We start from the raw sequence: 14,390 nt of genomic DNA on the forward strand, positions 1-14,390 counted from the left end.
AAATTGCTTTAATTTCAATAACTCAAAGGGCTGCTTTTGACATCGATGGCCCTCTGTTTTCTCATTAATGTAATTGTGCCCTGTATGCCTGGTGAGGGAGAAGGAGAACTCATGCATACAAAAGCCAGAGCAAGTATGGCTCTTCTGATCCCAGCCAAAATCAACTTCCACCAAACACTTGATATTAGGTCATTTTCACAAAATGGCTTGTTGGAGGGTGGGGCTGTGGCACTCCAGAGGGAACCTTCTGTAATGTGCTCCATGTGTTATCAGGACTATAAGCTTAAGATTGCTTGGTTCCTTATCTTTCTAAACACATAGAGGTACTCTGCGATTGTATCAGCAATGCTTACAGAAATTAAATGATGGCTAAACATTGCTGAAGCACCAGCACAGCTCAGACTGTAATACAGCAAAGAAAATATTTACTGTACTGTATCGGAAAGAAGGGCCGTGCTAAATTTCAGCATGGAGGTTTCCAGATATTGTAAGGGCCTAACATTACAAAAACATTAATCAGTGCTCTGGCACCATTGTTTGGCAGGCGTTGATGGCTGTTTGCACTCTGCCAATCATCACTGTACAGCAGAGGTGTAGGAGTGGAAGAATCTCTGCATGGTCCCACCCACTCAGGACGCTCCGAGCAGCTGCCAAGCCAGGGTAAACCGACGGCAATGAAAACACAGGCCGATAAGGAAAACTTGGCGACGACAATCAAATCTTTAGTTACTGTACTGCATTTATGCAGGCCTCCCTGCTCTGTTGGTGTGTGGACATAACGCATAATGTAGTCTATACCTTAAACCACTTTATCCACCTTGTAACAATACATTCTATTTCCTTCCTTTCAATGCACTTTAGTAATATGCGTAATGCAAAGGAATTTTCCGGGTTGTAAAGAAACAAAATCTATCTCTATTACATACATTACTCCATAATATAAACTAAGATAAGACACAAGATGAAAGTATCCAGACACACCTCTTATGGGGCTGTTTTTCTATGCTATGCTATAACTATAACTTTGTGGCAACAGTTTGGGGACGGCCCTTTTCTGTTCCAGTATGCCTGTGCCCATGTGCACAAAGCAAAGTCCATAAAGACATGGGTGCGTAAGTTTGAAGAGTGGAAGCTGTTGTGGCTGCAAAGCTGTTATTAAAGTCCCTGTTGGTGTAATGGTCAGATGTCCCAATACTTTTGTCCATATAGTGTAGTTCGTACATATAATATATACATACAATTTAATACCTGCCCATTCTGTTACCTTGGATCACTGTCCACAATACACAACAACATACATAGATATTTAAACTTACCTGGCTTAGGGGCCTTTCCACCTTGTCCTGCTGAGTGAAAACAAGAATAAAAATGTATGTCTGAGGCAAGGCTTTTGATCTGTAATATCAAAGGATTTCTAACTTATTATTCTCTAAATTTTTACTGAAATGATTTGCTAAAATCATGATTTAAATGTCAGTTCAACAGACCTATTCACGTGTTACAGGCACTGTTTTGTGAAGCTTTCAACTTTTTAAACATTGCGAAATAGACAGCTGCAATTAAATTTTTGCCAAATTTTTGTCCGTGTATTCAAGAGGGATTCATGCCTCATGGATTCATGTTTTCGATTACTGATTTTGAGATGTTGAAAGAGGCAAGGTTTTGTTTTCAGTCTTCATACCTGCTCCGAGTCCTCCAATGCCCAAGCCACCGGGCCCAACACCTCCTGGTACCAAACCTCCTGGGCCCACACCACGCCCTCCACCGCCATAACCTCCTACTGTCACGGTCAAACAGAGACAGACATGATTGCAATGACTTCTTTTACTGTTATTTGTGTTCTAAGCATATATTGTTATTATCCGCTAACAATATTCACGTGATGTCATCATGTCATCAATGTTTAGAGTTGCCATTGCTGGATCAGGATAATCATTATTATTCACCACTAAGCCTGTATGAGAGAACTGTGTAATAGGCCTCAAATTTCCAAACCTCAAACCTCATAACGTCTTCCAATAAACCGACTTAACAGCATTGGTTGGCCACGAACACATTGTTTATTGCCGCAGCAATATCCCTTGGATTTAATTATTCTAAGACTGTAGCAGTGTGACAAGGAAGTCTCACCATGTGTTTCCCTCTGATTTGACCAAACCAAAGCCGTGTTGACAGGGAATTTGTCTTAGAGCAGCAATCGGTTTCTTCATGATTTTGTTAATATAAATGTTACACTCTGCGGGTGCTTGAACCTTTGTTGGACTAACAATTTTCTGCGTATAACTTTCAACTCACAAGAATAACACTCCTCAAAAGTCTCATCACGTCAGTTCTTCCTCTGGTCATGGCTTTAGCAAGCAAAATTAAAAGAAAGAAAAAAAAGGTGCACATTGTCAAACTTGTTCAACAAATGGTAGCTGAAGCCATGCCAGGATGCTTCCTATGGTGACTGAACTGTTGTGAAAGTGGACTGTGTTTGCAGTGTTTCTGGTATGGACATGTGAAATGACAAATGCTAGACAGAATATCTGTGGCTTTGCACTAAGCCCAGCGGAGGCAATGACCATTTGGACGAGACAGGACTCGGGATCCTGAGAAAGCAACACTTCTTTTGTCGCTTAGAGATTTCTGTATGGGAGAGTTTCAATCTGTTATGACGTAAAGCAAACATTTCAAATGTGAAACTCTGCAGGCAGTCTCAGACCAGCTGATGATGGAGCTAGAGAATGATTTCTAAATATTTTAGAATATAATTCACAACAAACAAAGTTTAACTTCTTATATTCAGATGACTGAAACTGTACTGCATGTACCAATTCATGATAAAACAGATGCAATTCTTAAAAAATGCATTTTATATAAGGGGAAAAATCATAAATTGAATGTCTCTCTTGCTCACCTGCAGCTTTAGCTGGTTTATAGCCCGCAGGGACTCCTCCAGCAGACCCTTGTAAAACAAAAATCATGCAGAGTATTGAGTTATGGTATTCCTACATGCAGTGATGTATGAATGTAGAGTTTTTTTTGGCACAACAATTCATCATCACACCAGCTGACTTTCGTCACTCTGTCTCTCAGGACACCAGGAGGGAGTCTTGTGCCATCTTGAGCTGTTTTGTACACGTGTGCATCTCAAGTTCTTATATCACGACTGAGCAGGAGTCCACACAGAAGTTTATGTGTTCAAAATCAATGTTTCATTTCTTTAAATGTGACCATAAAGTAAATTAAAGTATTGCAATACAACTGCACAAGAAACCACAGTTGCACATGTATGGAACTTGCACAACAGTATTGAGAAACCTGGAACATTTTTCATTACATGGAGCAGACAGCATTACAGTATGGTATGAATTATACTAATGCCGCTTTCCATTTGAGTAAGGGAGGAGATATGTATCAAGTAAACTGGCTTGGAGCATGATGATAATATAATGATAATCAATTCTACTAAGTTGACATTGCATTGCTGTTTGTGAGTTTTCTTTACTGTGAAACTCAGACTTTAATGTGATACTGTATGGCACAACGCATTAATGTCATGTGACCATAAAGGTGTGTGCTTCAACAATCAAGACAACATGATTGATTTCTACATTTAGTTGAATTTCAAATACATGTGATATTGGTTATAATTGTGTTCCTTTTTGGCACAATCTCTGGTAGTAGTATAATTCAACTTTTATAACTTACAACTGTTGAAACAGGCAAACAGACTTTGTTTGTTGTGGCTGTGTTCTGGATTACCTCCGTTTAAACTATGCAGACAGTCATTTGAGAATCTGTTACCTGGAAAGAATCCAGTTCCTGCTCCAGTGCCTCCTGGTCCAAGCCCAGCACCAGGTGGTACATATATACCTGGAACACACAACAGAAAAAGTAAGGGATCATCCTCTATTTCTGACACGTGTGACACTAGATTAGTAGACACTAGAAGTGTGGCCAAGTCCTTAACCATCAATGTTTGTTCTTTGCATGTAAGAGCATTTCCAAACAATTCCAACAACAATGACCTCGTTCATTAGATAAACATTCTCCAACACTTTCATCATCTGTGACCCAGACAGCAAAAAATGAAATCTCTCCTTGGCATTTACATCTGCCTGAGTTCACAGCAGTGATGGGGCGCACAGCAGCTCCAGTCAGGGCCAGAGTAAAAGCAAATTTAAAAAAAGGAAAGACTTTATAGGCTTGATTAGGAGAAAATTCCAACTGTTTTCATTCTGATGAGGTACTGCAGTTGGAGACCTTCCTTCAGAGAGCGGCTGCAGCACTGTGGACACCACTAACCCCCACCTACATCCCCCAGCCTCATTTCTTGCCTGATTTCTGGCTACAACCCAGAGCAACTCCTAAGACAGTCGTTCTGAATCTCAGACATGTGTGCAAGGAACAGCAACAGAAGTAAAAGAAAGAAGAAAATCCTGCAGTCGTTCTGGGACGGCTAACAGCTAAATCCAATGGGAATGGTGAAGGCCAGAATTACAGAGTTAGATTTTTTGAGGGAAAAACCTGGTTTATATCATGAAAGACACAACTCAATGGAGTGAATGGGGCTACAGGGCCACAATGATTGTGTGTAATGGCTCTTACATGTGTTGGGAGGCCAATTAATTTAAACCACATGTCAAAGGCGTTCATGTGTTTATTAGCAAATACTGTGTGAACACCACGCTTTGGGTTCCCTCCACTGAGGGTGGCCATTAGGAGAAGCACATTACAAGGTATTACTGTCCAGTCTAGTTGAATAAAAATACATGACATATTCCACTTATAAATGCCAAAAAGGAAATATCTATGCTGTTTATGAAGTATGCCAGCACACTGTTCCATTGCACTCAAAGTGTCTTTGATCTTTTTAACAAGCAAGCTGTGACATATTTAATGGGTTTGTGCCATAATAACATCAGTGTTCTTCCTGTTGTACTGCTGAGTGGGGCTGCAACTAACTATTATTTTCAATACCGATTAATCTGCTGATTACTTTCTGTAATTTCTATTTACTTTCTATAAAAGTATTTACTCTCTATAAAATGTCCAATGTCCAAAAATCCCTGAAAAGTGCTCATGACAGTTTCCCAGAGCCCAAAGACACATCTTCTCATTGCTTCATTTGTCCAATCAACAGTCCAAAACCCAAACACTCTTTATTTAGTACGAAACGAAAAAGCAGCAAATCCACATTTAAGATGCTGGAACCAGCATTTTTTGACATTGTTGCTTGAAAAAAGACTGAATCAATTAATCATCTTATCAAAATAGTTGGGTAAATCAAGGGACTTATCAATTAATCAACTAATTGTTGCAGCTCTACTGCTGATTTTAAGAAAATGAGGAAACCGATGAAGTGCATTAAGAATCAGCTGTTGAATAATAACAACACTAATAACTTTAGTTTTGTTCACTTTTGGTGCAAAGATGCAATCCAATCCAAACAAGAGTAGCAGCAATAGCTTAAGAGAAAAACAAACAAACAAAAACATTAACAACGAAACATTATAAGTGATGCATTAGTGTTTTTTGGGGGGGCAATTAAAGATCATTTTCAAAGGTGAAAGGGGAGGGTGAGTGTTGGGTTGTGCAATGTAGGCAAATTTGACATCATTTGCTGTTTTGTTTTGTTTTGCTTTTTTCAGGAGCAGTGCAAATAGGGACAGTCATGGTGTCAGCTGTGATCTGAGAGCTGGGCAATGGTAGAACTGATCAGATTTCTTGAGGTTTGGCCTTGTAATACTGAGGACTGACTGAAGAGAATTCAAAATCCTGCAGGCTCAAATAAAAATGAGGAATAAATAATATCGTCCAGGGTTCTGCTTTATATTATCAAACTGCCAAGTCAATGCAAGTATGTGTGGCGTGCACATGTGTTAATGTGAGCCTCTGCCAGTTTACCAATGCCATTGGCTCCACGGCAGAGATCTCAGGTGCAGGCTCCACACGTTGGAGTGATTGTTCTCAATTCTGCTCCTTCATTTCACAGTCAAAGGGAGGATTTCCTGTCTCGGCACTGTAAGCGAGGCGAGAGGGAGTGTGTGTCTGCTCCAGTTTTCCTTTTGCTTAGGATCCCATCGTGCTAGCTACTGTACCACTTTTACAGAGTGCACCAGGTTCACAGAGACCACGCATCCAAATATGGCACACGCTGACCTCTGCCAAGTGACCTGACGTATCTCAATAAATCTGAAGATTTCTTCATGATTGTCCTAATTATCATTATCATCATTAACATTTGCTCATACTCCTTGTGCCAGGTCATTGGAATGTGGTGGAATGTGTGCTAAAGACAAGATTGACGTGTAGAGCACAAGGGATTAGATGAGGCAGAATTTATTTCACAGCTGACTCAAGAGTCAAGAGTTTGCCCTGAGTGTCTGTAGCATGATTTATGTTGGGGAATTAAAAAAAAAAAAAGAACAAACCGGAAAAGAAGATTAGACAATGTACTGTATCCTGACAAAACAATGGTACCATCTATTAGAAGATAATAAGGTAAGAACGTCTAATGAAGCCTTATGTATACAAACGTAGCAGAAGACGATAAGTGGGAAGACTGTACTTAAAACTATAATATTTAGCTTGGGGTGGGTTCAGTCCACAGGAACACAGCAAGAAATCAGATCATTTTACAACCTGTTAGGACAGACAGTGTGGTCAATAAATCACTGTCTGTTACAGGCTTCAGAAAGCAATAACCATTTTTTTATTCATTTTAAATACAGTAGTGTGAACTGAATAGACTTTTTTTTTTTTTTTACTGTTGTGGTCTGAGCCCAGATTTGTTCTGAGTGCACTTAGAGGGTGATGATGTACATGCACTCATAGGAATCTTGACAGTGATTTGAATTTATCATCACTCTACTTTGGACTTGAATGCAGTTCAAATGCAAGACTCATGCTTGACGAGGTGTCAGTAAACTAGGAATGCAGCCAGTCATCAGCAAAAGGGAGATAAGTCAAATGCACATGTAAGGTACACGATCCAGGAGTCAGACACTGACACTTCCTGCAGAGTGTTTATGTCAATCACAGTGTGTATTGAGAACAAGTGCTGGACATACAGTATAAAGTATTTCCCTGTAAATTTCCCTGTCCATATGTGTCTCACATGGGTTATTGATAGGCTGGAATTTGTGTCCCATTCAGGCAACACAAATCCATTGTCATGTTGGCTATAAAGTAGTGGGGCCCATTTACCCAACCCTCAGTCCCAAGTGTTATATCTGTCTGTTATCATGTGGGATAAACATGGCTTACAATAAGCTAGTCCACATTTTCAAAGAGTCATTTCATTTTTTTTTTAATTTTCCCAATCCCCCTCCCAACACACACATATCCCAACCAATAGGAGTAGCTACTCCAGGTACAAGGATGTGATAATTCACTACCTTTAGAAAGGTGGGCCCCAATGAAATTCTGAGATGAATACCCCTAGCATCAAAAACATCTCCAACACTAGCATTAGCGATAGGTTTTTAACAACACAGGAGTGTTTTAGGGTGAATTAGCCAGGGCTGATTCTTTGATCTTATGTCAAAATAGAAAGGAAAGCATTTACACTGAAAGTCAAGGTATGGCCACAAATTAAGAGGGACTGGAGCCAAGGTTTAGTGTAATATTTTCAATATTTTATCCATTTTTTTGATTTATGTTCATGTACACATTAACTCTATCAAGGCCGCACAACTGCTGAGAAAATGTCATCAAAGGACTCAACTCGTATTTACACAACACGAAGAGGACAATGTGTGAAAAGCTCAAAGGGCTCGGGGAAAAGAATAACACTTTCATAAACAACATATGTGCATGTGACTGTTTTGTTTTCTCAAATTTCCTTGTTTTGAATTTTGATAAAATGACGTAATCCACCAGACACAAGCTAACAGGTGGAAAGGACCTGATCCAGTGCTTTGTATGTTTATTTTTGCATCATGTCATGTTTTGAGTGTGGGCCTGGAAAGAAGGAAGTGACATGTTTATCAACTGTTAAATTGGCAAGAGAATTTGTTTGATAGTTTGCCTGAGCAACAAAACTGGCGATACAGCCTGGAGAAAAAGATTTGGGTTACTGATCTCACAAATAATGACTGAATACAGGAGAAGTTCGATATTTGTAAGTCAGAACTTGTTTTCTTATGGAATAAAACCAAAGATAATGGCAAATTTTTCCATAGTACCTCCCATGCTCCCAATGACAGTTTTTACAATTGCTCTTTGTGACTCCTTCATTTACAACAAGACGCTGAGTAATGTGACATTTCCATGACCCTGCACTGTGGTTGTTAAATAACAGGCTTTTTTTGACAACTAATTAAATGTGTAAGAGAAAACGATCTGCATGGCACTTAAGTGTAAGCTTGCAAACAAACTCATGTAATACATACACACTCCCACTCTCACATGCAACCTCACAAAAGTTAATTACGGTATTCCCCATCCTTTACAAGACCATTTCATGATTATGTTGCTGCACTCCACAGAGTTTGGAAATTCCTAAAGAAATGTGTTTACCACATATGACGTTTGCAAAAATCCGCACCACTCTTTCCATCGCTTTTGATAAAATAAAAAAAAGTTTTGGCAGACTAGCAGCATTTTGCTATATTCTTATGCATCCAAAACCACTGTCCCAGAAGAGGAGGCTTGGTTCTCTCTTTGTGGAAAGCTCTCAAACTTCAGCCCAGAGCAACAGTGCACTGAAGCAAACACTGTGGTTCCTGGCACCCTTACATCTCGCGTTATCAGACATGTGACAGCTGGCCTGCTATCAGTCACCCCTCTGTTTTCCACTGTATGTTGAAGGGTAGAGGAGGAATGTGAGGAGCATCAAAGAAAGTAGAAATTTTAATGTGAAAATCCAACCTTTTCTTGCATTCCACACTGCCTTTCTTTGCTTGCCCAATCTTATTTCGGTGACACATCAGTTTCCACAGATGCCAACACTAACAACTAAGAAGACCTGATTCTAATCTTGTCACTGTACAGTTGCTCGCATTTAGGTCTTGGATGAAGCCCTCCCACTGGAAGCCGACAGGAAATCATTACAGGATTAGCAGAGAGGTGCCTTTGAAACTAAAAAAAAGGAATTTGTGACAGCTGTGAATTCTCATGGAAATGTATTTCAGAGATGAGTATGATGAAAGAATAAGCCATGGCTGAAGATAGCCATCAGCCATGTGAAATTAGAAAGAGCTAGTGGAACGAGCAGTTCACGTTATGACTCCCATCCAAAAACTGATCTGGTTGTATCATGCAGCCAAACCCACGCAGTTGCTGGTGTAATGTAAAAAGGACCATAAAGGGAGACATTCACTAGTTATTATTCTAGTTATTATTTGTTTAACTTACATAATTTAATTTGCATTGCATTTCAATTTATTTTCATTTTTGCCTTTGTATTAAATATCCATCAAATGTGAATTGTGATGTCAGACTGAACAAAATGTGCTTTCTCTAAGTTTCTGTATCCTTTCTTCAAAGAAAAAAAAAGCTGAAATTTGAATAAGCTGTACAGACCGCTAAAATATGGGACAAAAAGCTTTTGTTCTTGAAACCGGCACTGTTAATTGGAATGAACACTCTGAAATATTGTAGTATTGTAGTTCAGCATCTGAATTGTAGGGAAGAACATGACTGAGTGAAGAATTATCAGTCAGATTTATGGAGAACATATTGACATTTCCACTTTACATGGATGAAAGGAACAATCATAAAATCAATCGGTGCAGGCCAGTCAGCATATGAAGGAAGGGAACATGTTCTTCAGTAGTTGTACTGCTAAAAAAACACAATAAAACACAAACAAATTGTTGTTTTGTCTGGTTTAGAAAACTTATCGATGCCAAAGGCCAAGAGGTGCCACATTTACCCCATCCTCTCCAAAAAAGGATTCTGACAATAATTCAAAACAGCATACAATGTTTTCATGCCAGAGGATTTGGATTATATTGACGTAATGTGTTTGATCAGAATTTCTTTTTATTACAATCTTTTCTCATCAGTTACGGATTTTTATTAAAACAATATTTTTTATACTAATGTTGTTCTAGTGTTGTCATGCTATTTGTAAGTCTAGAACAGCTTGTGCATCAGTCGGCAGTGGTGGGTCAAGATGAAAACATTCCTGACAGGAGCCATTTCAGATTGCTGGCCCAGTGAGACTGCTCCCAGCAACCTAACAGTCTGGTGAGGGCTGCTTGCAGAGTGGCTGGAATGAATCATCTGAGTTAATGTGCTTCTTTGTTGAAGACTTGGCACAGGTTGATTGCAGACCAAACATCTCTGTGGGAGATGCTAGCACTGACATTTATCCAGAGAAGAGTACAAGCTTAACAAATTATTGACTGATACATGTTTCTAGCAATGGTGAGGACACTACGATATGAATACCCTCACAGTAACTGTAAACATGCTGTACTCATTTATGAGGGATTGTATTAAACAGTCCATCAGGTTTACAAAGGCAAGACTAAATAATGAGCATAGCGCTGAGCAGTTGTACCCTAGACATTTGCAGTGCCGTCCCATGTTTCTCTTATCCTACCCATCTCAAACCTCTGGTGTAATCCTTATACCACACTTAACAGGCACTACAGTAAAAATGGTGATACTGAAATAGTTAAAATGTAATCACCTCTGGTAAGGAGTTTCGATACAGCAAGGGATTTCCTAGCCAGGCAACAAGCTTTGATGTTAGACTGCAAACTGTGAATTGGATTGTCCAATCTCTTAACACTTTCTCAGGATGTGTGCCAGAGCAAGACATGAATACATGGAACAGCAGTTCTTTCCCAAAAGCAAACTCTGGTCAGTCAGTGCTTGTAAGCATAAGGCTCCTTTTCCCAATTGAGTGCTGAATGAGGTCACCCCGCTGTAAATTATACCAAGTCACTCAACATCAACAAATAAAAATGCCTTTGTGGGTCTGGCATTAAAGAAGTTGAAGAAACCGAACAAAAACCTCACTGAACAAAAACCTCTGTATCCTCCTCAGACGGTGCTTTAAATGGTCTGTTTGTTTAATTGCAGTGTAGGAGTTGTTGAGCTCTGGGATGCCTGTGTCACATTAATCCAGCATGTTGTGGCTGGCACTCAACCTTACCAGAAGAGGGTTTAGAGCCAGAGAGGTGTCCACAACACACGCTCCTAATAAAGCCTGAAGCACCACTTGTTTAGGGGAATCAGGACAATCGGTTTGGGTGTCTACCAACAACGCTGGGATAGTGTTGCAATTCATCACTGGTGTTTTGTGACAACCAGTGCATGCCATCCAATCAGCAATGATTTCATTAAATTTCGCCGACAGCCAGAAGAGTGTCACTGATTAATATGATAAATACCTCTGAAGTCTCTGGGCAGAATCTGGCCAATGCCAAATGAGGCAAACTATCCTCCAGCAGCACTTAAGTAAACATCACCCAGCCCCTTTAATTCTTTGGAATCTGTGAAAGAGCAGCTATTTTTCCCAATTCATCTCCCTCTGGCCTCTGTTCATCAAAACTGTGCTATTAACTGTGTCATAAAAATCAAACTAATAACTCTGGCAAAAGTCTACCAGTGAGGGTGTCTGGTGGAATGCAACATATGTCTGAAGGAAACAGAGATATGGGACACTCGATACACTCAGGCGTTTAATATAAAAGTAAATAATGAAAACCAAATTTGCAGCTTGTGAGCTGCTCTCTCTTGTCTGATTAAATTCCTAAGCTGAGGAATCTATTCTAAGAATTCAATCAGTCCTCTAGGTCTGGGTTTGATTAAGTTATCAAATGTAGCAATAAAAAAAAGAGGCCACTGAGCCCAAACTGTGTCAACACAAATGTATTTTGAAAAGAATAACACCCAACTTAACGCAAAGTCTGCCTCCATATTGTACACGGGGAACCAAAAAACGAACTTCAGAACCTGCACAAGGTAGAAGGGACATGACATGACAAGGGCCATATTTATTAACAAACTGCTTCCCAGATGTTTCCTCTAGGACCATACTCATTTACACTTGTTGATAGAAATATGCATCACACTCCATCATAATTCAAGGGTGAATTTTGCAAGAATAAGCACTGTTTTCGGTGTAGAGGCATTATATGAGTGGACTGGGTGTTAATGAGATTCATGTTACTCACAGATAATTCACCTTTGGACCATAATGAGAGCTGTTTTCCAACAAGTTAGAGTGCACAGACACAGATGGAACTGGTTTGAGCACCACAGAAAAGTTTGATGTAGACACTCACTTGAGATCAAAGTTGTGCTGCTAAGCCAGTATTGATGCTTGTTGGCTCCTTTACCTGCCATATATTTTGCGCAAATGCACCTCAAAATCTCAACCGAATTGTGGCTGGCACAAAAAAATGTTAGAAAGATAAATGTGCTTTGAGACAGAGAGAACATGGGCAAATAAATTTTTAGATGATACGATCTATGACCTGACAGAAGCAGACTTGGAAGACTTTGTAAACATGATCAAATTAGAGGAGATGAACAAAACATGTAGAAAAATGAGACTTTATATGGACAAAATATTTCTTTCAGGAATCTCACATTCTGAACATAATGCATCTGAAGGGACACTTGGATACTCAGATAAGAAACATAAACAGCTGGTTCTTTTAAGCAAATATACAAAAGAAAGAGACTTGACATATCCTGCCCCAGATGCTAAACATGTTTTCAAGTTGGGGATTCTACAACGCAAGAGAATCTCAGCCAAACGCAGAACAAGAATCAAATCAATGCAGAAAGGGGAGAAAAAGCAAACTCACAAGTTGAACAAAAGTAGGAGGGAAAGTAAGCTCACAACCTCTCTCTGTGTGTCTCTCTCTCTCTCTCTCTCTCTCTCTCTCTCTCTCTCTCTCTCTCTATTGTTCTCTGTCTCTCTCTACCTAAATCATATAAGCTGTAACTTCAAACTGCAGCTCAAACCTGCTTGATACTGCTTCATGGATTCTGGGCAGACCAGTCCTCTAACTTCAAGAGAAGACCCAGTCAAAACTGTGGAGGTGACACTCACATACACTGTCTGTCCACCTAGCAATCCATTAAGGGTGAATTTAAACTGTGTGTGGTTTTGGTAAGTAGAAAGAGAGACCATCTGGAACATTTCTTTCCTAATATGTTATAAGATAGGGTCTGCAGCCATGTAAACACACATTATGCATACATAGATGTGTGTATAGGATGAAGTTTGACTGTTCTGCAGCACACACCGACCATATGACTGAGCAGCATTATTGTGAAGTCATGATGGACAGCACCTCTAACTCTGCAGACAGAGACATGTAAATGTGAGACCAGCGTCCTCTCTGTTTATCATAAGGATTTCTTTGACAGTAATGTGACTGAACACCACTACTCAGGGTTTTGGTAAGTGAAGCCAGACTGAGCAATTTTCAGTTTTCACGATTTTAGCATGGTGCTTTTACATTATAAAGCTATGTAAATAACCTCACCAGAGAAATATAGTAATGCAATTATAGAACTTTACAGAAATTAGAGCTGAGATTCAGCCAAAAGAAACATTACTTTTATTGCATATGAAATTGCACAGCAGGTAAATAATATATGGTGCATGTATGATATAAAATGTTTCAGCTGAAATAAGTGAACTTACTCCTTGATACTTTATAGCTGATAAGCCAAACTTTCAGATGTTTACTTTTATGTCTGAGGGACACAGAGGTACTGACAAAAAAATGCACCTGTTCTAACTCTGATTGATGTAGTAAATTTGAGGCTTAGCTCACCTGCAGTGCACACTTACCTCCTTGAAGAGAGGGCTGAATCAGTGCTACGAGGAAGAGTCCACAGAAGAGCAACAGAATGTTTCTGTTAGCCATCTCGCTCCAAAATGCACCACCCCTCTCCCGATCAGCTGGTTTTATTCTCTTCTAACTAATTACCACAAGCCCAAAGCATTAAAGAGAGAGGAAAAAAGATGAAAAAAAAGTGAAAAGAGATGAGACTTGTCGTAATTAAGAGAGGGCAAAGACTCTGGCTCAATGGATCACTTTGCTTTTTCCCTCCTCTGTGTCTGGTGTTGCTGTTTTTATTCTGGTCACTCCTGCCAACAGTGCAGACGCTGCTGCCAGCAAGGAAAGAGAGAGAGGGAAAGAGACAAACAGGGGGGGAGAGGGAGAGAGATAGAGGGAGAGGGAGAGAGGGAGAGATAGAGAGAGAGAGAGAGAGAGAGAGACCCCCACACACACACCATCCAGAAGGAATTGAACTGTCTGGCAAGCATTTGCATGGATACTGACGTACTTATCTATAAGAGTCAAGAGGGAGTCTGAGGAAGAGCAAACCACATATCCAAATAATTACCTGTTCCCTGTTTTCAGCTGGTTGGTTTTCTCAACACAAGCAGCAACATCAGTTTTTGCTGTTTCTCTTAA

General features: G+C 39.8%; 1 protein-coding gene across 18 annotated transcripts in view; it reads right to left on the reverse strand.

Moving 5' to 3' along the window:
• elna (elastin a) overlaps positions 1 to 14,081 on the reverse strand; it is a 45,708-nt gene extending 31,627 nt beyond the window's left edge. For 5 of the 18 annotated variants that reach the window (XM_046388975.1, XM_046388983.1, XM_046388969.1 and 2 more), the window contains exons 1-5: positions 13,760 to 14,080; positions 3,790 to 3,858; positions 2,900 to 2,947; positions 1,682 to 1,780; positions 1,317 to 1,346 (exon numbers count right to left, since the gene is read on the reverse strand). In XM_046388975.1, coding sequence (XP_046244931.1) covers positions 1,317 to 1,346; positions 1,682 to 1,780; positions 2,900 to 2,947; positions 3,790 to 3,858; positions 13,760 to 13,835 — 322 coding nt within the window. In that variant the 5' untranslated portion in view covers positions 13,836 to 14,080. Of the gene's footprint in view, positions 1 to 1,316; positions 1,347 to 1,681; positions 1,781 to 2,899; positions 2,948 to 3,789; positions 3,859 to 13,759 lie in introns of all 18 variants that reach the window. The other 13 variants (XM_046388981.1, XM_046388980.1, XM_046388976.1 and 10 more) reach the window with 6 other exon arrangements.
• Between the last annotated feature and the right edge of the window lie 309 nt (positions 14,082 to 14,390).

Source organism: Scatophagus argus, chromosome 5 (assembly GCF_020382885.2).
Source record: "Scatophagus argus isolate fScaArg1 chromosome 5, fScaArg1.pri, whole genome shotgun sequence".
Taxonomy (NCBI): Eukaryota; Metazoa; Chordata; class Actinopteri; family Scatophagidae; genus Scatophagus; species Scatophagus argus.